This window comes from Lingula anatina, chromosome 3 (assembly GCF_051362555.1).
Source record: "Lingula anatina isolate TDL-2025a chromosome 3, LinAna3.0, whole genome shotgun sequence".
In the NCBI taxonomy this organism is placed as follows: domain Eukaryota; kingdom Metazoa; phylum Brachiopoda; class Lingulata; order Lingulida; family Lingulidae; genus Lingula; species Lingula anatina.
In genome coordinates, this window is record NC_141769.1 from 5,999,876 (window position 1) to 6,023,205 (window position 23,330).

At 38.3% G+C, this 23,330-nt stretch overlaps 5 protein-coding genes and 1 non-coding gene across 6 annotated transcripts; 2 read left to right on the forward strand and 4 right to left on the reverse strand.

Annotated features, from left to right (window-relative positions):
- Positions 1-492: 492 nt before the first annotated feature.
- Positions 493-3,149, reverse strand: LOC106177507 (uncharacterized). Its single transcript, XM_013560294.2, has 3 exons — positions 2,077-3,149; positions 1,737-1,850; positions 493-1,528 (listed from the first exon to the last, which is right to left on the reverse strand). Exons 1-3 carry the CDS (start codon positions 3,147-3,149, stop codon positions 1,213-1,215), a joined length of 1,503 nt encoding a protein of 500 aa, XP_013415748.2. The 3' UTR covers positions 493-1,212.
- A 1,175-nt stretch (positions 3,150-4,324) lies between these two features.
- On the reverse strand, positions 4,325-6,685 carry LOC106177505 (uncharacterized). Its single transcript, XM_013560292.2, has 4 exons — positions 6,232-6,685; positions 5,481-5,741; positions 5,052-5,215; positions 4,325-4,570 (listed from the first exon to the last, which is right to left on the reverse strand). The coding sequence occupies exons 1-4, from the start codon at positions 6,401-6,403 to the stop codon at positions 4,328-4,330; spliced, it is 840 nt and encodes a 279-aa protein (XP_013415746.2). The 5' UTR covers positions 6,404-6,685; the 3' UTR covers positions 4,325-4,327.
- Positions 6,686-6,987: 302 nt separating this feature from the next.
- On the reverse strand, positions 6,988-9,876 carry LOC106177503 (uncharacterized). The gene is made up of 4 exons (XM_013560291.2): positions 9,065-9,876; positions 8,561-8,776; positions 8,075-8,232; positions 6,988-7,583 (listed from the first exon to the last, which is right to left on the reverse strand). The coding sequence occupies exons 1-4, from the start codon at positions 9,240-9,242 to the stop codon at positions 7,338-7,340; spliced, it is 798 nt and encodes a 265-aa protein (XP_013415745.2). The 5' UTR covers positions 9,243-9,876; the 3' UTR covers positions 6,988-7,337.
- A 1,461-nt stretch (positions 9,877-11,337) lies between these two features.
- Positions 11,338-16,556, reverse strand: LOC106177497 (uncharacterized). Its single transcript, XM_013560285.2, has 6 exons — positions 16,212-16,556; positions 15,140-15,251; positions 14,709-14,872; positions 13,376-13,617; positions 12,781-12,926; positions 11,338-12,494 (listed from the first exon to the last, which is right to left on the reverse strand). The coding sequence occupies exons 1-6, from the start codon at positions 16,425-16,427 to the stop codon at positions 12,415-12,417; spliced, it is 960 nt and encodes a 319-aa protein (XP_013415739.1). The 5' UTR covers positions 16,428-16,556; the 3' UTR covers positions 11,338-12,414.
- A 264-nt stretch (positions 16,557-16,820) lies between these two features.
- Positions 16,821-20,419, forward strand: LOC106177500 (uncharacterized). Its single transcript, XM_013560288.2, has 2 exons — positions 16,821-16,986; positions 19,414-20,419. Exons 1-2 carry the CDS (start codon positions 16,931-16,933, stop codon positions 19,697-19,699), a joined length of 342 nt encoding a protein of 113 aa, XP_013415742.1. The 5' UTR covers positions 16,821-16,930; the 3' UTR covers positions 19,700-20,419.
- Positions 20,420-21,033: 614 nt separating this feature from the next.
- On the forward strand, positions 21,034-23,078 carry LOC106166995 (uncharacterized). The gene is made up of 2 exons (XR_015333673.1): positions 21,034-21,180; positions 21,566-23,078. It is a non-coding gene; the product is annotated as an uncharacterized LOC106166995 (transcript).
- The last annotated feature ends 252 nt before the right edge of the window (positions 23,079-23,330 follow it).

The window sequence follows — 23,330 nt, forward strand, 5'->3', positions numbered from 1 at the left end:
AGGCACAGTGCATTAATTTTTAGACCAGCAAGTAGGCCAACTTCAAAGTTGGTGATCAGTTATGAGCAGTATCACAGGATGTGTACTTCGGTCATCGTTCAAAAATATCGATGCTGATTTCGGTAGAAATGATGTAAATGGTACAAATAAGACCTATTATAGTAATGAAATAGACACAATGCGCATAAAATCGTTCATTTTTACATGTATCAGTATAGAAGTACCTTAATAGTACACATATCACCAGACGGATGCTATCAAAATGAAAGGAAACAGCTGTTAACCGCATAAGCTTACATATCATACAGGTATAGACGGGGATCGAGGGAAAAAATCTCGTTTGTCCCTGAATGACAAACTATTTCACGAGCCCGTATTGCTGGAAACTCCCAACTCTGAACCAGAAACGTGCTGATAGTAGAGATGAATATTCAATGTCCTGTGAAACTTGAGCTGCTGCGGCTCGCCTATAGTTATGCATTAAGTGTTATAAATTTAATTCAAAGGACATTATCGTGTTCTTGTTTTACTTTATTATGTTATAAATGAAATATTTTTAACCGATGGACAGTTTTTCTTTTCATTTCTTTTATGTTATCATATTTTTTCTTTACATTTTGTTTTCTCGCTCGCGATCAATGGTATGGCTATGAAATATCTAACTTGTGAACATAAGAGATAATGAAACCATTCTTCAATCTGCTGCACTGCAACATATCGGAAGGTCGTATTTCCGTGTGAATAAGTTATCGGCAGTTTTAGTCGGAGAGCCTGAAACTAAATAAATAACACCAGAAAAACGAATATGACAAACAATATTTCTATACATACAGTGTTTTATTTTCATTTGACGAATCAAACATATTAAATTCTATATTACTTTATCCGTCTTTTTTTTTCACGACCAGTTTGATCAGATGCATATAATAATTCGATACAGATACATGCAGATTTAGAGATCACATTTTATTATTATTATTTCTTTTTACATTTTTAATTTTTACTTTTTTTTGCCCAGCCATACACGCTTGAAAGCTGTGGCGTGCCTATTCTCATATATCCCGCCAGCTCACGCGTGCACGTGTGGGTAGGCACATTCGTAAGTTCGCTTTAAACGAACAAACATACACATTGGTTGATAATACATTCAACCGACTGGCTGCCAAGTCACCCATTCTTAGATGTTATGTCATATTGTTCATTCCAATATGTCTATGAACTTGTGTCATCCCTTTTCTTTCTCCTGAAAGGGGTTTGTGGTCTGCGGCGTTTGGGTTTTGCAGGTTCTGCAGGCTTTTCACTGGGACTGTCTTGAAGTGGGGCTACGCCTCTCTTCTTTTGCCAAGGAAATCGAAACTTAGGCCACTTGGGAGAGCTAGGACGGGTTGGCGTTTCAGCGCGGGGTGCCTCGGGTCTGGGAGCTTTCGGCAGATAAGGTGCCAGGCTGAGGTCTTGGTCGTACTGGGGACAGTTTGGCAAGGTCACATTAAAGTGACTTGCTTCTGACACTTTCGGAGTCGACCGAGATCTGGAAATTATAGAAAGCAGTTATACGTCGTCGATTATGTAATTATTATGTAATTTTTTGTGTGTGTGAAGATATTTTTTGTATAACGAATTACAAGTAATAATAATGAATGATGAGAAAATAGTCCATAATAGAACATCGCACATATTCTCATTCAGCAGAATTGTTATTTAATGGAAAAAGATTATTACAAAATAATGAGGTTCACCTGAAACAGGAACTGCTCATCTCATCAGGTTCATCATTCATGCTAGCAGTAGGCGAGCGCTGGGGCTCGAGTGTCCCGAAAGTATTTGTTTCTGATCCACACCTAGACTCACTACTGAAAACAATGTCATAATTAGCTGTACATTCGTTCATATCCTTAAATGAAACAAATAATTTCACGTTTACTTGAAAAAGTAGTTTTTTAACTGATAGCACTGCAAACAAAACATATACATGTGTGTAACAGAAACGGAACAGATAATAAATTCATATGCAAACCAACAAAAGTAACATATTTAACATAAGTAAAACACTCACTTGCATTAGGGTAAGTTGCATACCTTATGAATTGCCTGAGCTCTTGTTCCACAAGGGTACATTTCATAGTCTCGGGGACGGCACCGGGTAATGCTGGGCAGATTGCCTCGTACATCTGAGGCGTCAGTTTTGGCATTTGAATCAGAGGGTACTCTGTGAAGACCGGGCCGTCTTCTAAACGGTTTTTCTTTTTTCCGCTGGAAAGGGGGTTGAGCTGAAAGAGGTTCTTCTTGATATTTTTCAAATGCTGCTTCGCCGATTTCTTTGGCTTGACCGGCCGCTCGAATTCATACGGACTTACGTGGACTTCATGAGAGTGTCCATCTGGTAAATGGTATACCTGTGTAGGAGCAGTTGCAATGTCGAAAACGGTCGACAGGTTCACTGGTTTCTTCGTTTTAGGTCGGGCGGGCTGGATAGGAACTGGTTCGAGTAATTTGCTTATGTCTGCTGTGAGCTCCTTTTGCAGGTTTGCCATTGACTTTTGGGATTGTGGGGCTCCCGGCAACTCCGGAAAGCTTGACGGCAGTGTGCTGGTCATGTTTGATGAATTTGACTGACCGCTCATCTGATCCTTGTGTCCTTTGGCTTTAGGAGTCGCAAGTTTTGGATTCTTCGGTGTGGAAAATGCTGAGCAGTTGGCAGTAGGCATATCCATATTTTCTTTTACCCATGCGTTTTTTCTACCTGGACGTCGTAATGCGGCTCTTTCGGGGGCAGTTGCTTGGGGCTCAAAGGTTGGAGAGGCAGGTAAAGTTATAGTAGACAGAACATTTTCTCCTGTCACCTTTTCCATGGGCCCCGTGCTGTCTGGCAAATTTTCCCTTCTTGAGGAAGCGGTCGAATAAAGTGTGACTTTGGGGTCTATCTGCTTCACTGGACGACCACGCCCAGCTTCGAACTCTCTCATTGGGCGCTTGAACTTGTGCAGTGTGACCTCACTTTCTCTTGGCACAGCGCGAAATATGTCTGAATTCAAGACAATTTCATCATCTTCTCTGCATCTTGTAGACTGTTTTTCATATATAGAATTGATCGTTCCATCATCTGCTCGCATCGACTTCAGACTTTTAAAACAAAAGCATAGACAACTCATCTTGCTGCTTTGCAATATCACTTAGATATAATATAGCAACTATAGTGACGTCCGTGACGTCACAGACGAGCTGCGTAGCCTCAAAGCGTCGCGAAGATAAACCATACAATGAATTAAAAGGAAATGAATTTATATCTCTCGCTAAGTTCCAACAAGCGTTTAAATAAAAAACGAAAATAATTTTGTGGTATTAATTATGAAACCTACAAACTGATACGCAGATATATCTGATTCGAAATAAGATTATAGTTGTACATGACGTCATATTGCATACTGTAGTCTCGCTTTCACCGAAACAATCGAATTGTTGACTGTTGTTGAATTATCTTTTTATCATAAACTGGTTTTTTAATTGCAAGAATACACATTTTAAAACTTTAAGAAGTGGTTTTGTTGCACCTGTAAAATAAATATCTGGCAATTTTAGAATAGAAATCTAAACTTTCCGTTTATTCTTAAAACGATTAGAAAAAAATGGAATTGGTGTACATATTGGTCAGTTACACAGATTTTTTCTGTGGCGTTAAGTTTTCATTTAAGATTATCTGATAGGTGGCGTGTTTTAGGCAGGAGCCTGCCTTTCATTAAAAAATCGGACTAATTTAACTCACAACAGATTTCAAATTTAATTCCTCTGTTCTCTGGCGTTAGTCACGTGATGGGCTCATAATAAACATGGCGGCAAACGTGAGAAGAGGAGGCTGTTTCACGAAAGAACTATACAGACAAAACTTGATCTTAACTTTTTTACCACATTTTGGTTTTATTCAATTCCGGTTGAATTTGTTGTGGTTCACTAAATAGTGTTTAAAAAGAGGAGTAATTTGCTTAGAGTAACAAAATAAGTGAAACGTTATTTATTTGACCTAGCACTTACCATCTTGAGTCGATATAAAATAAAGTAAAATCTTGATCTTACGGTCAAGATCAACTTTCGTTCTTAACAATTTTGGAAAAAAATAGAGGGATTACCTTTGCTACCTTTGGAAAAACTAATCTGAACCATACGACCTACACAAATACCGCCATGCCATTATTTACCTATCTACAATCTCAGTAAATGAGGAAAAAAAAAAAGAACAAACCATTAAGTCGTTATTTATTTTGTAAAATTAAGATGTCAGATTTCGTTGTTTGAAAATTACTAGTTCTACGATAAATACTGGCAACGTTCATGTCTAGTCACTTCCACAGTAAGCAGTGTAACATCCTGTAGCTGGCTTCAATTCGTAGACGAAATAATCTCCGCAGTTTTTCACTGTGACGAATGGCGGCGTGTAGACAGCTGCCCAGGCGTAAGCGCAACAACCGTACGCCGACGTAGCGCATAGCGTAACGTTCCATACGTCACCCGGAACGTTGGGAACGGTGCCGTTGAGATATAGAGGGACGTACGTACCACAATGTTGCACTGGCTGACACTGTAAATTTTAAAGAAAAAAAAAACAGTGATTGAGATAAATCTTATCTATGATTCCAGTAATTATTGTTCATCATACGTGTATTATCTATCCTAAGCTTAAGTAACGAAATAAAGCAGCTAACCCGCTTGCTCTCTGAATCTATGATAATCATATTTATATAATAGAAAAGCACTCCGAGAGCGCAGACCGCCGCCAAGGCAGCGATTTTTTATTATTATTGATAATTGATTGATTGTTGATCCGGATCACCACCAAAAACTAATCATCTCTTTCTTGGCTCACTTCTGACAGTTCCTGAAAATTTCATCAAAATCGGTCCATAACTTTTTGAGTTATGTTAATGACAGACAAACAAACAGACAAACAGGGGTGAAAACATAACCTCCTTGGCTGAGGTAAAAATCTAAATATTAAGGTCACCGCTTCAACATATCTGAAAATATACTTTCTATAATTTGATATATCTCCCAGAAATTACCTCAGTTGCCAGAATAGTTCCAGCGGGGCCCATGAATCGATACCAGTCCTTCACAAACCCTGCTGTCACTCCGTCACATTTGAAATTCGATAGATAGTTCTTTCCTTGTGCGACATTTCTCCAGGAATCGTTGAGTACGGTGTAGTTGCTGCATGGGTCGTCAGCTACAATTCAGAAAGCCAATATAGTCAAGTGTAGCAGGAGTTTAGATTCGGCCTATTGTCCTAAGTTAGGTGTATTTCATTCTAGTTGCTATACGAGTACATATCTGGCCGTTTATATACTATTTGATATGAAGAAAAGTACAAATTTACAAACCGTTTAACACAATAAACACTGAAAAACTATAGTAAAAAGGGTAAATTTTGTGTATTAAAAGACTCTTGAAATCAGACGTTAACTGATGTTTGAAAGCACATATAGACCTACCTGGCCATGTAATGTTACTGAAAGGTTCCTTGGTGACGTTAGCGTTGGTCACGTTAACGTCGGTAACGTTAGAATTGACCAGACCGCTGGTATTCGTGGTCGTATACGGCATAGCCTGCGTAGTCATTGTGCTCGTAATCTGCGTGGTCATTTCTGGGTCCCGGAGACAGTCAGCAAGTGCCCGCAAAAGAACAGTAACGCTCTCCTTGGCAAGTTGTATTTCGATATCTAGGCGTACGCTCCGTTTTAGGAAATAATTTTCTGCATAGAAAAATTTGGTTATACGGTTAAAAATGACTACGCTGAATTGATGGTAATCGACAAAAATTTAGTTAAGAATTGGTGAATTTTTGCCATTATATATATATTATGTCTTATAATAAAGCGGTGTGGATGGATTCTCCATTGGTATCCTCAAGTCAAAATGTTTGAGCATTTGCATATCACAGTACTTGAAAACTTGAAATTTTAAAATAATCAACTAATATATGCAGATAGCCAGTTAAACACATTTGTATGGATTCCACAAACTAAGTAGCTTTTATTGTCAAAATCAACAACATCCATTATAACAGTATTTTAGTTTGTAAGTCGGTTAGTCGGTCAGGTACATGTAGTTAGTCAGTTAGTTAGTTAGTTTGTTAGTTAGTCGGACCAAACAGCACATCTACGCATTTCTTATAGAATTGGAAAAAGCTTAAAATGCGTACATGTACACGTACATCTCCTTTAAACGCTCAAAAGCACTTACTTTCTAAGAAATTCGTGCAGTTCTCCCTTACCAGGAAATTTCGAAGAATATCAATCTCATCTTCATACGTTCTCAATTCTACCTGCTGCTGGAAAGTTTCAGCTGAAATCTCGGCAGAATTCTTAAAGTCAATCCAACTGAGTATTAGAAATATGAAGAAAAAGCTGTACATTTTGGCGGAGTCTGTCTGAACTTTGCTTTCTTAATGCGTAAGATTCTTTCCAGTTCGGCTTGCAGTTGCTTTTGAAATATGTATCGTGTAAGTCCGCACACACTGGGGAATACGCGCTGCGCTTAGTTTATGATAGATTGACCGTTCTTTCCTTATGGTTCTTTCTTTTCATACCAGGAAGCGTGAGGCTAAAATCAAATGTGATCTATATCTGAAATTAGCGCACACACAGTGAACCGCTTCTTACTTCTCTCGAGACCGATAGCTAAGCACAGAGTTCACCGTGTATTCCGGCTTTAGTATTTACACTTGCGCAGAGAAATGACCTGACATACATCCGATACTTGGTAACCGTTTAAAACAAAGAGGTATCTTTGAATGCCACTTGAGAAATTGAATTCGCATCAAGAAGCAATTAGATCATCTCTTCAAACTCATCGAAGCTTTAAGGACTCCTGTTAATCATGAAGACTTAAGCGTAAAATTAAAGTAAATGAAGGTATGATACAGAAAATACATGAACCTGTAAAGACAGAAAAAATGTCTGATAAATAGCCGCAATGAAAAAAATCAGAATTCAATGCTGTTTGTATAAGGGATATGATTTATTGACAAACAAGTGACATATACACCAAAATCATGTTTATAAATACAAACATGTGCTTCTGAGCTTAATTGAAATCTTTCATGTTGACTCCTTGTCATTTTCTAATAAATTTTCTACCTTTTATCATGGGGGGGGGGGGGCTGTTAGCCCCTGGACCCCTATCGCATTACAAATCTTTTGCTACAGTAGGTCACGTAACATCTTGTAGTCGACAATTTTCTACCTTCCATCATTAAATCCCATAATTCAGAATCAATTTTCTACCTTCCATCATTAAATCCTTCGAAATGGGGGAGGGGGGAGGTTAATCCTTGAACCCCTGCCCCATTACAAGTCTGTTCCACAATAGGCGGCGTAACACCCTGTAGTCGGCTCCAGCTCGTACACGAAGTACCCCCCGCAGTGTTTGGCCCGTAAGGAGTGCGGTATGTTATATGAGGGCCAGTCAGGGTCACAGCATCCGTTCACGTGGGTCCCACAGAGAGGAATAGTGACCACGGCACCCGTGGCGTTCGGGAGGTCTCCGTCCAGATAGATAGGGACGTAGGCGCCGCAGTGGTTGGTTGCTTGGCACTAAAATGGGGAAGATTATCTTTATTCTATTTTATATGTCACTATCTTATTTCGAGAGAGGGAAGAGATGAGCGGGGAGCGGTAAACATACTTGACAATCAATTGATCTATAGACGACTGTTTTTAATGGAGCCTCGGATGGGAAGCACCCTGAGCTTCAGAGATAACTTGTCACTAACCTCTTCACTATCGATAGCCTATCTTCATCGTGTAACTTGACACGATGAAGATAGGCTATCGATAGTGAAGAGGTTACTGTCAAGTTATCTCTGAAGCTCAGGGTGATGGGAAGTTATTGTGTGTTTTATTCTGAACTGATTTCTTTTGTTGTCGTTTTTGTTAAGTCCGAGCATGTACTTCAGGTATATATAGAAAATATAACAGTTATCAAGTTAAAACAAGAAAGCAAAATATCTTTATACTTATATACATGTAGTAAAAGAAAGTATACAAAACAAATTATAATTTGCCATCTAAATATGCATATTTACCGTGGACGGTATCCCTGTTCCGGCTCCCCCAATGAGACGGTACCACTGCTTGACAAACCCATCGTATTCGTCGTCGCATTTGTGGGCATAGTTTTTCCCGTTAGCTACATTTCTCCACGGCTGGTCTAAGACTGTGTAGTTGCTGCAAGGGTCGTCGACTGAAAGTATATTGTAACAAACTGAGTCTAAAAAAGGAGGGGTTTGGTCATAGTGTAGTCCATGATAAAACAAAAAAGGAAGAAATATGTTATCCACATTTGAAGTAATTGGGAGCGTAGATACGTACATCCATTTCATTTTGTGCTCGTGTATAAGGACACTTGAGTTCGGGACTCAGATGTGCTGCGTGCGCGCGCGCGAGTGCACGCGTGTGTGTGTGTGTGTGAGAGAGAGAGAAAGAGAGGGGAGGAAGAAATGAAGGGAGAGTAGGAAAGAGAGAGAGAAGGTAGGTCAGGAGAGAGAGGGATAGGGGTAGAGAGCACGTACCCGGCCACCACACAGAAGTCTCTGTTGTAGCTGTGATGATATCACCCATACTGGCACTTGATGTAGTAGCTCCGGGAAAACCAGTTTCATTATTATAACTCATAAAAGAAGCATTTTCTAAGCATTCTGCTAGGGCATCCAGTAGAAAAATTATACTTTGCTTGGTCAGCCGAATCCGGAGGTCTAGGAACATGCTTCGCTTTTGAATGAATGTTTCTAAAGAACAATATTTGCAGCGTTTAGGCAATTTCAATGTCAAACATGCAGTATTTAAATTAGAAATCCCTTGAATTCTGTTTACAATTTCTGTTAACAATTAGATAAGTACAAATATTTTCAGAAATTTTCAATGCCGTGAATTAAATTTTTATTTGCTTTCTGATGCCTGTTACCACTCAATTTTACTGTTATCAATTTATGAACAAAACATTAAACCTATAATTTTGAATAAAATATCAAAATAGCAAGACTAACTTTTTGGAAAATGTCATTTTGATCACTTACTTTGCATGTAATTTGTGCATTTATACTTCACAACAAATCTTTTCAAAATATCCCGTTGATGTTCTCGTAGTCTTAATTCCACTCGCTTGGCGAAGAAGTCGATAGTAGCATCGGCAGGGAGATTTTCACCAAAATAATACAGTGCTAAAACCAACAAGACACGGGTTGTCGTCGCCATTTTGCATAAAATATGGAAAGTACAGTGGTGATCACAAGTATAGATTCCCCTTCCCTCGCTTTAGTGAACATTCATCACATTATACTCTAAACAAACTGCGGTTGTAACTGTGCATGCATATGCAGATATTCATCATAAATTTAAGTGTTCGTGAGTCTTTAGGTCACCGCGCTGGCCAATTTCATGGCTTGAAAACATGGATACTTCGTGTACAAAATATGAGAACGGAATAGAAAGAAACATCAAGCTTTAAAATAGGTGTGTTTCGAGCACAAGATTATATTTTAAAGCTCGCTTCATTGCAAATGAACAATCACTCCAAGTGGTAAAAGGGTCTCATATTATAATGGCGCGGTAAATTATATCCTCGGAGAAACCACGATGCACTCACAAGTAATCCAGGCGAAAGATACTCACTTAGAAATCAAGATGCAGAAAATGAAATGTAAACAAATAATGAGTTGCATCTGTGTTTTTTCCACGTTTCCCGTTACGTGTGTGGATAACAAAACCATAACAAAATCATTAGGTATAACTACTTATTCGAAAAGCATACGTATTTATTCATTAACCGTCAACTCGGCCTGTATATTGTACCGGTAGTAAAATACATAAATTGCTTATACTGAGAGTCCCCCCCCCCCCCCCTCATTTTACCACGGATCAACTGTGAATACAAAACCATACACACTAAATTTCTTCTGTAAAAAGAAGTACAACGTGCTCGTGCTTATGAGTTATTCACCCTTGCGTTCATTTTTTCTATGTCGATTATCTTATATGCGAAGATATAATCACAATGTAGCATGCATTATATCTATTATTATTATTATAGATATTTTTGTTATTTTATTATTAGTAGTAGTAGGAGTAGTAGTAGTTTTAGTAATAGTAGTAGTAGTGATAGTAGTAGTAGCATTTTGATAATTATTTATTATCCCCGCACTTTTGGGACAAAAGTCGGGGATCGTGTTATCCCGCCCGTCCGTGCGTCTGTGCGTCCGTGCGTCTGTGTGTTAGTTATTTCTTCTATCTCCTCCTAGACTATTGCAGGTAGGAAGTTGAAACATTGGGAATTGGTAGACCCATCTTTAGGGATGTGCATGGCCACATTGGAATTTTAGTGCAACAGGTGATTCGGCTGTCCCTGGGGGGTAGTTGATTCAAAATTCTTATGACATTGTAATTTCTGCCATCTCCTCTTAGACCATTGCAGATAGGAAATTGAAACTATGGGAATTGGAAGATCCATCATCAGGGATGTGCATATACACTTTGGAATTTTAGTGCAACAAGGGGTTGGGCTGTCCCCGGGGGTTGGTTGATTCTGAATTCTTTTCACATTGTAGTTTCTGCTATTTTCTCCTAGTCCATTGCAGGTAGGAAGATGAAACTTTGGTGATTAGTATACCCCTTATCAGAAATGTACATGGGCACTTTTGAATTTTAGTGCAACAGGGGGTTGGGCTGTCCCTGGCGGTTGGTTGATTCTAAATTCTCTTAACATTGTAAATTTTTTTTACATTTATATTTTAAAATACCTTTGGATGAAGCAGTGATGTGAGTGTATGTGTGTGCGTACGTGCGTGTGTATGTGCGTGTGTGGTAAGTGGTTCCTAGGGGTGAGCTGCTCTATGGGGAAGTGCGGGGATATGCGATGGCTACCCATCGACACCATCTAGTTTATTATTTATTTTTACTATTATTATTGTTGTTGTTATTATTATCATTTTTTTTTTAAATTTAATTTAATTTTATTCATTTGTCTTTTGGGGGAGGGGCTCCCCATTCTCACTCCCCCATGTTTTTTTTTTTTTTTCTTTTTCTGACACATTCAATGTACACCATGTAGCAGTTCATGACTATACGTTTTTATCAAATTGTACACGTTGATAACTTTTTAATCATACATACACGCCAGACTGAGCTGGTGCAAATGCACAGAGATACGACTAAATGATAATGGTGATACATCTACAAATCATTCAACTTTTTTTGTACATTTCTAGTGCATTGAAATGTACACCATGTACAATCATCTATACATTTTTCTGGTCGGAAGATACGACAGTTTTTCCTAAAAAAAACAAACGGGAAGGAGGTGACATGTTTATTCAAAAAATTTATCCCTGCTTAATATGAGTTTATTACAAAGATGTATATTAGCATGGAACACTCAAATTATTTCATTTTGCAGAAAGCAAATTGCCGTGCAGCTCAAATCACTTGCGCATGTAAAAACAATACATTGCTCTAGCGAAGTTCCGAAATACAAACATTTCTAACCAGAAATCTATGGTTTTCGTTTTGCAAATTGTTTATATATTTTGTGAAATAGCTTATTTTACATTCGTATATGTTAATCTTACAGCGTAGCTTATTCAACAGTAGCTTTGTTTTCGAATTTTAATTATGTGAAATAAAAATATACTTTATAATGTATTGGCAAAGTTATCAAAAGTCATCCCACTTTAGATCCCACTTTTAATTATGTCACATATTCGCATTTACAAAAATTAAAATAATAAATGAACCTGACAGCAAAGCTGGCAAACATACAGACATCATACAGGAAACAAGGAAGAAAAGCTGACAAACGTTCTGACATTACGCAGAAAAAAAGTGCATCAAATAATGTTTTGGCCAATTTCGATGCACAGTCACATAATGCTTTAAAGCAGCGTAATCACTCTTACCCTCTTACATTAGCTACTACAGGTAAGGCACTGAAAATGCTAATGTGTGGAAAAAAGATTCACAAAACAAAATTAAAAAAAACAATAACTACCGTAAATATGAACCGATCATGCCGATTTCCGAAAGCAACCTGTCCCTTTACCAAACAAAGTCACTCAGTAAATTTAAGGCGACATCGACGGCACGGACAGGCAGATAAATCAGAATGTATAGACAATTAAAGTGTCTGTATATAATAAAATGAATAAATAAAAACGAAACAATAAAAATTAATAGAGAAACAGCAGCCACATCAGCGCGAGATATTCTACCATTACATTGAAAAAGTTTATCTTCTTTGTCCTTTTAAATGAGATAATATACAAACACATCTAGTGCTGTCAACGTTACATTAGAATCAGTCTGATCACTGTTGAGTTTGTACTTTGGTGCCGTAATACATTTTAATGTATAGCTTATTAGCTTAATTCACATTTTATCTCAGGTCTTCTGTGTTCACGAAAGGTGACAGGTACGGCTCCAAGTTGGGCTTCATTGCTAGAACCCGACGAACGCCTGAAAGGAGAAAAAAGATGTACACTGAAATGCCCTTATTCATGTTAACGAGATAACAAGAATGCGATTTTAACGTACGTGGATGATATTTATAATATTATGTTACTCCCATGTGTGGCTTTGATATAATCGTTTATAGACCTTTGAGAATAACATCCACAAACGAGATCTAGAAATCGTGTTTGTGCGTTTATATATCTATCATTTTGTTTATAAATTAAATAAAATCCTTTCCTCCTCTTTTTTTCTATCTCATTAAAATACAATTTCGTATTCAACAACTCACCTGACAACAAAGATTTCCCACCCCTTATGTCACTAAGCTTGGGTTGTTTCTTCTCATCCCGCCGGAACTCCTCGTCCTGTAACTTCTGCTTGTGCTTGGCTCCCTGAAAGCCTCCCATTACTCCATTAACAGTGTCTTCATCAAGCCTAAAACATTTAAGGAATAAAATATTTTTGAGGTTGGTTAACGGAAACATCACACGCCCTGAAAGCGACCAATATTGCACTGTACTTGTTATAGACATATTAACCGACATGAAAAAAGTATTCTAAAAAAATGGAATAAATTATTTCAATTAAGGAAAATTTAATTCAAATTCCTATACAGTACTGACCGTAAAATATCGTTCTCTAAAAGGCAGGATGGGAGATAAAAGTTGAGAAAAACTGACACTTAAAGCTGACTTTCATCACATTTGGCGACTTTGACTTTAATTTCAATCTAGGCCAAATTAAATGACGAAATAAAGAAAAAGACACCCATGCTTTTAAAGATAATTTTGCAATTGGGCAACACATTCGAGTATACCTGCTGACAAACCAAAAATGTTTTCTTAAATCTAGTTATTAAATCTACAACTTAAATCAAAACTCGCCTTCCGGCATTCGGTCCTTTCTCTCTCCGTTGTATTTCCGCGTTGCCATGCAACAGCAGCTCAAGTACGTTGACAGCATAACCATCGCAATGCGCCAGTGGTGCCGCCATGTCCTGACGATGAGCAAGCCATAAGAGGGTTTTCTTTATCAGCTCCTCGGTAGCTGAGGCCACGACCTCTTTGGGAGCTACCATCAGCTGTGTTTGCAGACAAACTATCTCCGCTTCTATGATAGCTGTTACCTGAATTATATAATTAGAATAAAATGGGACACGTTCAACAAAGACCTAAGACCGACACTTTTAGACTAAATTTCTGTCAAGTTTGACCCAATTTTAAGACAAAGCAGTAGTAGTAGTAGTAGTACATGTAGCAGTTTTATTAAAGAAAACGTAGTGCAAGAAAGAAATGACACATGTTGTAGACAAACGGTTACTTTATCTTACTTCATGTACTTCGGATTCACCCTGAAAGTGAAGACTATCTTTATGTCTTTAGTTCTTTTGTGAAACCGTTCCCAGAACAAGAATTATGACTAGAATACCACACTCGGCTGTCACCTTGATTGGATAGTAAACGATTGTCATAAAATCGCTAAATGATATTAAAACCGGGCGCATAAACTTGAAAACCACCTAGGACAACCTTGGACTGCCACATTAATCCAATACAATGCAAAAATAAACTATAACAAGTGGTTAAAGCCTTCAAGCCGAATGTCGTAAAGTCCCCATATACCTCCATAGAGACAATAAAAAAGAGTAAGCTTGTGAAACAAGATTCCACAAATTTAAACATAATAATCAAAATAAAATACTGCCGGGCATCGGTGCGGCCTAAAACTTGGCACGCTTACCGCAAAAGCCGCAGGCTACATCATCCCGTCGCTCGTTTGTAAATTCCGTGCATGGCATACGCACAATCAAACCGTAAATCCAATTATAGTTTATTTTTGCATTGTATTGGATTAATGTGGCAGTCCAAGGTTGTCCTAGGTGGTTTTCAAGTTTATGCGCCCGGTTTTAATATCATTTAGCGATTTTACGACAATCGTTTACTATCCAATCAAGGTGACAGCCGAGCGTGTAGAATACCTCTTGATGATGCACCTTTCTTGTACTTGGTCCAGTGTTTAATTCTACTAAAAAGAAGGACGCCCTTTGAATATCACCTGCTTGTCGAAGGGTGGGTTCAGGGCTTCAAAAATATGTTGTAAAATATATCAAATAAGCCATATATGTATAGCTCTCAAACATTGTTGGTCCTCATACAACTTTGTGCGGCGAGAGAGAGAAAGAGAGAGAGATAGAGAGAGAGAGAAGAAAAAACTCACGTCCGTTCTAGCTTTGTGTTTCTGGGTAGGGAGGCTGATCTTTGAGCGTATGTATGGCATAAACCCTCCTGTATTTTGTGACATTTCTGTGCTGTCTCGGGCCTCTAGCTCCTCGATCATACCCATGTTTTGTTCATAGACATCATACAGCATTTGTTTACTAGCTGAAAATGTTATTGAATTGCGATAAGCAATATCAGTTTCTTTATATCAGCATCACCACAAAAAATGAGGACTTTATTCACCAAATATTGTTATTTTTATAATCTATTATAAAAATAAGAAATAAAAATAAAGACGATAAAGCAACAGGCACAAAAACTAACAAATTTATAGATAAATATCAATAAAGTGGATGGCTATCCATATAAAATTATCAGTAAATCAATAAATCTGTTGAATTAAGCAATTAGTCAGTTGTGAGGGCCGACCTTGAAGAGAGCGGAACTGCTGTCTCTGCGCCTGCATAAAATCACGCCTGCTTCCACCGTGGTGTTTAGTATCGCCGTCATGATCCATGACTTCCTCTTCATCATAGTGAGACTGAAAGTCAAAATATAATTTGCCACGTTTTGTAACGTTTTGTAATATATATATATATATATTTTACTGTCTTTTTGCTAAAGCGCTTACAGTAAAAATATCTGGATTTCAACTGTAATTAGAATCATATAAATTATGGACAGAATATCATTATTCAAGAGATAAATGACCAGCTAAAATGCCAAAAAAAAAAATAGATCAGAGAGTGACCTTATAGACATAGGTGTACAAGTACAAACAGAGCGGGGGTGTTGCGAAGAATTCGCCCCTGCGCGTTGGAACTCAGACTACATTATATGGAATATTCCCCATCTTTATTGTTGTAACATAAACGCAAAAGTCACCAACCTAATGCCAATAGGCAGTGGGATGAATTGGGTTTACTTCATTATGAATTTCCTCATCATTCCGGAGTGTTTATTTGTCCTCATGCAGACGCACGTGTCCCAACAGTTGGACACACACACACACACACACACACACAGGTAGGCTACGCTCGCACGCACACACACACACCCGTTTGGAAACGCTGTACTCTATTTTTAAAGCAAAAACATTTTTTTATTATTTAATCTATTTTAGATCCCTGTTTAACTATAACTTTCATCCATTAATTATAATAATTTATCCATATGGTTTTACGTCTGTTTTTTTTTTTTTTTTTTTGTTTTTTTTGTTTTTTTTTTTGTTTTTTTTTTTTTTGTGTCTAGTTTAATTTGTTCTACAGTTAAGGGGCTTTTTTTTTTTTTTTTTTTTTACAAAATTCCGAAACGCTCCACAGTCAATCATCTGTTAAACCTTGCCCGAGCCTGTTAGAGAATGACATAGGCCTATACATATATTTGAATCGAACACACACACTGGAATTTGGTAGAGCCATTTTTTCTTTTCCTTTTAATATGTTCATTAGAGCACATCTATAGGTGCATTTAGAGCCATTGATATTATGCATGGACTTACCTGATAATGCGCACTGGTATGTCTGTGCCCGTAACCCCTTGTTCCCGCAACGTAGCCTGGCGATCTTTCATTAAAACCATGGCTTTGACTTCCACGATGGTCAGGTTCCATCCGACCACTTTGGTGGGTCATCTCCCCAGTTATTGGGTTAGTTGGATTTTGGTACTGCCTATCACTTGCCTTCTTTTTGTCGCCTTTGCTCCCTCTGCAATCCATTTTGTAACAAAACTGTGCGGCTTGCAAAAATTGAATACAACTGTTTTTTAACGAAATGACACAGCTGGTCGGGAATATAGCAAGCTTACAGAACAAATTTGCTTGTCCAGTGAAAGCGCGAGGCTATGGCGCTGGTATTTATGCACTTTGTAAGGTTGGGAAATTTCAAGACCATTGGATGAGTCAAAGACTCTTTACGCCTAAACAAAAATACCCCTCGTCTTGGAAGTTTCTACTTTCGATTTATCGGCTTTTGCTAACGGCTGATAATGAGTGGGCTTTGTGACGTGTCATCTCTTCATTGGCCGAAGTCTGGGTGTTACCAATTACGAGTGCAGATAAGATGAAAATTTTGGTTTTTCCCAGAAGAAGATGATTCTTGAAAATCGCCTAATTTAGAATTTAGAGTGGAAAACCCCACAGATCGAAGATATAAACGCCAAATATCCGAAAGAGACTGTCAAAGAGACAGCGGTGTCAAGATCGTTCCTGGCTAGCACAAAATGGTGAAGTGGTTTAGACTGAAGTGCCCATGTCCTGTTACAGGCTGCCCTAACAGGTAAGTTAGAACACGAGCAACTTCACATTCTAAGGAAAGAAACTTCTACTCCTTGTACGGACGGTTGGAAATACATTGTACAAATAGATATAGGAGAGCGGGGTGGGTTGGAACGCGGGTAAGTTGGAACATTGGCTTTATTTCTTAAATCACAAGACCGATCATGTGCTCCTTCAGCATAAAAATGTCACGTGGCATGGTCATTCATCCGGTAAACTTGTGGAAGTTTCGAAAATGCAGTAAAAGTTTTATGCGAAAAAAACTTATTTTCGCTACTCGAAGTAAGTTTTCATATTTTTGACATTCATCGTGCTGTAAACTAAAGTATAAGGATTATATCACTGAAATTGTGCATAGCGTTTAGGACCACCTTGATGTTCAAAAGGCTGTTGTTTTTTTAATCACTTCCCACGTGTTAAAGAAATACAGTGTCATAAGTAGGCCATGACGTCATGGGGGCTGGTCGGAACATTTGACATGGGGCCAGTTGGAACACTGTCAGGGGTGTTCCAACCCACCCCGCACGTTGTTTTTCATTTTTTAAACCTCTGTAAATGTTTTAATTTCAACTTTGAAGAGAGTAGTAACGTAGTAACTCAGTACAACTCCAACTGGAGACGGAATCTAGCTGATAGAACTCCGAGATTCCGGAATGTACATGCGTGTAGAAGGTACAAGGGGGGATGGTCACTGCTCGTTAAATGCAGTTGCTAGCTGTTTGGTCGAAAGGGGTCTGCATGCCCACTGTTGCTTTTTGCGATAAATTGCTTTTAGATGTGGAAGGAAATGTTGATTATTACTCTGCTTTTCGCGGCAAAATGAAAATATTCTAGCTGAGAGCCCATGTTATGGATAAACTATACAACACCAATTCTGCCGATATTGTTTTAAATGCTTTGTGTAATGGATTGGGGGTTGCTGTTAATGTTAAGTGAACGAGGGTACAAAATCCGCCAGAAAAGACAAACATTCACCTCGTAACTTAGACAAAGATTCAGTTGAAATCTCAGTTGCCCTCACCGGAAGAGGTGCTACAGCACACAAAAGCTCACTTAAGAAAACCCCCAAACAGCTCAAGTCCAGCAATAATTAGACCGGTTCCAAAGGCTCACCGTCGCATTCCAAAGATTAAAAGAAGAAAACGATGCAGTGCGGTACTAACTGACACACCTGACAATGAGCTACTCGAAAAAGAAAAGGCCAAGCCCAACAAAATTAAAAAGGACAAGCGCAACAAAAATAAAAAACAGTTAAAGATTTCTAGTCGATAGAGAAAATCAAGAAAAGGGAAATTAAAGATGACCAGCGATTCTGAGTCAGAAGAAGAGTGGCCATGTCTGGTTTGTGGGGAGCCGTTCATTAACAGCCGACCAAAAGAGAATTGGTTAAATGCATTGTTTGTCTAAAGTGGTCACATGAAGACTGTACAAAGGTTGACCAAGTGTAGGGCCTACATATCTCACCCTGCGATTTTGATTCTGAGTTGTTGAGTTGAAAGAGATACAGTTTTCATTTGTAGGTCTAACATACTGTTGTTAATAGGTTGAGTTATATGAGTTCAATTTCTTTTCTCTTAAACTACACCACTTTTGTTATCATTATGAAATGAAGTGTAACTGGATATGGTTTATACATCGAAAAGACTATTTGAAAGCAAATTGTAAACGTAAAAAAATGCTTACAAACTATGGAGATACGAATACAAAGTAACACGTACTTGTTGGGAAATTAATATAGATAAACCTACTCTTAAAATGAATTATACTTTGAATTTATATGCAAGCGTTCCAACTCGCCCTCTTGTTCCAACTCACCCCACTGCCTGTTCCAACTGACCCCGCGGGTGGGGTGAGATGGAACGTTTTAGGAGCCAACTTTGAGCATTTATTACTCTAAAATAAAAAGACCTACTTGATGTTTTATTTCATAGATGAGTGCGGCATATAATTTTCCCCTATCAGATTTTTTATTTTTGTCCCCAAAGCTTTGACTGATGAGATATCGCAAAAAAAGGTGAAAACTGTTCCAACCAACCCCGCTCTCCCCTACATGTATTACTAGAGAGATTTATTGGAAAGTGAATTAAGAAAAGGGGATAGTGTAGTACCGGCCATAATGTTTATTTATATACTAAGCAACTTTGGCCGATTTTTTTTCCTGAAAACCACAAAAAAAAAAAAAAAACAAACCTAGCCTCTTAACAATCGCTAATCTACGGGGTGGGGTGGGGTGGAGGGGGGGGAGGTACGCCAGGCACAGTCTCTCCCATGACTTCTGAAATATCCCCTTCTTCTCTTCCCCGAGCAAATCTGGAAAAAAAGTATTTCACATCCCTGTGCCCTTGATTTTTCGTCTGCTCGGATAGGCGACTCAGTCTTTTCAGTCTTCCATTTTTTCCTGACATTTATTTATTATTCTTTTTTACAGCCAGGGAAGACTGCTTGAATGGGTTTGTGCAAGGGACAATGACGCCATGTATATCAACGAGAACGGCATACTGGCGTGTACGCACGATAAACATGTAGACAAAATTATTAACTGGAAATTCGATTGCGGGGATAGAAGAGGACCACACAAATACGAACACTACCAAAGTCCCGACTATGAGGGTTTCACGCATGCAATGGCTATGGCATTACCACATATGGGCGAAGCCGGGGCAGACTGGGTTCTTTCCCTAGTTAACGCGGTGAGAATCCAATATGGGAAGTGAAAAATCTCACCAACATATGACAAAATACCTATACAGGAACTGATAATGATTGTGAAGTGAACATTCTGAATAATGTCAGGACTTGGATTTTTTTATTCACTCCTCCAAACTTGATGAAACTGACGGAAGATATTAAAAACAAAATGCTTTAGAGCTGGAGTGAGGAGTGGGTGAAGTTCTTAGGCGGATCTTGGGTTGGGGTCGGTGCAGATGGCACGTGTCACCCTCACTGTAGCTCTACCCTATACGTGCTTCCGTTGTTATCAACACATGATATGTCAAGCAAAATTTTGTTGATAAACCTTTGTGCAAGCGTTTAATTATAGTTTTTTTTTCGGGGACTTTCCTTTGTCATCGCGCAGGTCACTTAATTGTATGTAACATTCTAAACTCTATATGCATTCCATTATTACAGGGATATACACTAACGTGAATGACGCAAGAACTGTTTGGGTAGTGAATGACGCATCCATAAATGCACTGATGATGACTAAGATGATGCACTTTATAAAATAAATAAACTGTGAAAAACAAGCAGCAGCTTTTGTATTGATGGTAAAAAAAGTTGTCTTGTGTCAAAGTAACCAATGATTGAACGAATATGATCATATTTAATTATTATACTTATAAGAAGTGCAATATTAAGGAAAGAGCATTAAATAAAGAAATAATAAATGAAGAATCAGAACTACTCTTTCTTCTTTTATTACCAAAAAACTATTTTGATATCATTAACTTATTAGGTCTACTCATTTTCTCAATCTTCGGTTTCACACACAGGTACTGGGGTTGGTGTCTTAAAATTTCTGATTTATGTTTTATTACCCGAAAAGGCTTGTTAATGTTACACGCTTTAAGATGACGGATATGGTACCTGTGCTTAGAGTTACATTATTGCAATTAGTTAATGGGGATTTAATGATGAGAGAGAAAGAGAGAGAGAGAGAATCTACCCATTTTCAAACAAGGAATGATCCAAACGACGCAAACGGCAAAATATACACGTTGATAACTTTATAATCATACTTACATGTATACGCCAGACTGATCTGGTGAATGCACAGAGATACGAGTAAATGATAATGATGACACACCTACAAAGCATAAAACTTTTTGTACATTTCTAGTTCATTGAATTATACCGTAAAATGATAGCAATTATCTATAAATTCTTCCGGGTTAAAGATACAGCAGTTTTTTTCTTTAAAAAGGGAGGTGAGATGTTTATGCAAAATTAAATCTAGACAAATCCAAGAAAATCACTTCTCGCTCATCCTATATAGTATACTCAGGTGTGCACGTGCACAGCAACCCAGATACACCGCTATATTTAGACTACCATCTCATTTGAGATCCCTGAACCTGCCGTTCTTAACGGCGAATATTCTCTTGGCAAGGCAACATGCACAGCAGAACCACACTGCCTGCGGACTCTGTATTGCTCTTAGTCTCCACTAAGTTCGACGTTTGCCATAATGCAGGTAGGTGCCTAGACTCAAATTGTTTGATATCGGTGTGAACGTTATGTCAAAAGCTGTTCGTTGTTTGGGTTTTACATGATTTGATTATGTAAGTGAGGAGAGATTAACGTCTTAAAGGTCGTTGAAATGAGTTATTATCAGACAGACTTTATAAAGTACAACACACATCCTATTCAAAATGCTATAAATAGATTAAACTATTCTTTTCTCTTTGGTGGTGATTTCTTTTGTGCAAAAGAAGGCCTCCGAGCCTCATTTCAGTGTTCTCGTTTTCTTCCATGTGTATTTGTGAGCGTATTTTGGGGGCGAATAAGTGCGCGTATCGTCTAGTCAACGTGGGCGGTTTAGTTATGAAGCATGATGTATGCAAAACTGATCTTTTCAGACAAAGACTATTACTTGACCCAATGAATCCCAATGAACAGTTTACTAAGGGCACTGGAGAAGAGAATGCCCACACAAAAACCGAAGAGTGTCCCCAAACCGACCAACGTGCAAGCCAAATAGGTGTATTAACAGCTCTAATAAATGAGTGGATTAATGATAATATGCTTGAGGACTTACATGCAGAAACTAGAGCCTCCAGAATGCATGCTGTGGTCTCCGCTGAGGCAAACGGAGCCTATTTCTTGACAGATGTGATAGGACAGTCGGGTCAGACACAGGCTGAAATAGGGTCAGAAGCTGTCCAATTTTCAAACTGCCATGAATGCAGTGACTCCTCTGCCTTTACTTCCCCTTTATCAATACTATCGTCCAACACGGTAAATAGAACCTCGCCAATGTATACCTGCTAGGCATTGCTGAAGAAATGAGCTACACGCTGCAGCGACTTCCAGTCAAGGGTGATGCAAAGAATGCAGTAGAGCCGCAAGCCACTGTCTCAACTACCGCAGCTACTGAATCATTGTCACAGTAGAGAGTCTCGCCTAATATAGGCACAGCGCCACAATCGGATGTATCTGTTGATACAAAGAACGAAACTCCACGACAATTGGCAATAAATTCAGTGAATGAAACAAGTACACAGCCCCTGCTTACAGCATCAGGAGTCACTGAAAATTCAACACAGGTTTTGAGCTCAATGAAGACAAGTACTAAGACTGGGTTCCCATAGCTAGATCGATCCATCTGGATCTGTCTAACTCCCTGGGGAGTCTCGCTAAATTGCTATCAACTAACCGGCTTAAATGTCTGTCACGCCTACCGAAACAGCTAGGGGTAATTATCTTTATTAAAGATAATTACCCCCCTTAAAGCTTTACCAGGCGTGACAGAAATTTAAGCCGGTTAAGTTGTTAACAATTTAGTGAGAGTCCCCAGGGAGATAGATCGATCCAAATATCTGTTGGAATGGTCCCTAAAATGTGACCAAGTATCACTGCTCCAACACCCGACGAAAACGAATAACATTCTCCGTTTTGGTTTGATGAATTGTCTGATAGAATAGAAGAATTCAAAAGGGTGTGTCGTTCGTTTTTCTCTGACGACGAAGATCACCCGCAAGAGTCATAAAGGAAACGGGCACATCTGATCACGAGGGCGACAATACCAAAGAATTTGACAAAGTTTCAAGCAGACTTGACTCACGTATATGAAACAGTGCAGGAATAAAACAAGGCAGCAAAGCTGTCAAATGTAGGGGAAAAAAAGAAGAAAATAACAATTCACAAAATAGACTACTGTCAATTCTGATGCAAAAGTACAAGTATTATGCTTAACTGCAAATTCAACATCAAATTTTAATTATGCTCAATAGGTAATACCGATGTAAGTAAACTGTGTAACAAGCATAAGGCTTCAGGCCCATGGGAGTTCAAGTTCACAAATGCCAGAATGAGAAAAATGAAAATTTCACACAAAATTGCATAAATTCAATAATAAATGATAACCCAACAGAGCTGGCTTTCTAATTTGAACTGCATGCCAATCCTAAAAATCATACTTGTAAGTTAAAAATAATAATAAGTAACGGTTTTCTTTTCATAATGTTTGTAGTAGCAGTGCAAAAAAAAAATTTTGTCAATTTTGATGTAACATTACCTAATAAATTACAGAATAATTATCACCAATTTTTTATTATTGACTATAAATAGCATGGACATGTAGAAAATTTGATTACCATTCGGCTTCATGTCCATGGGAGCTCC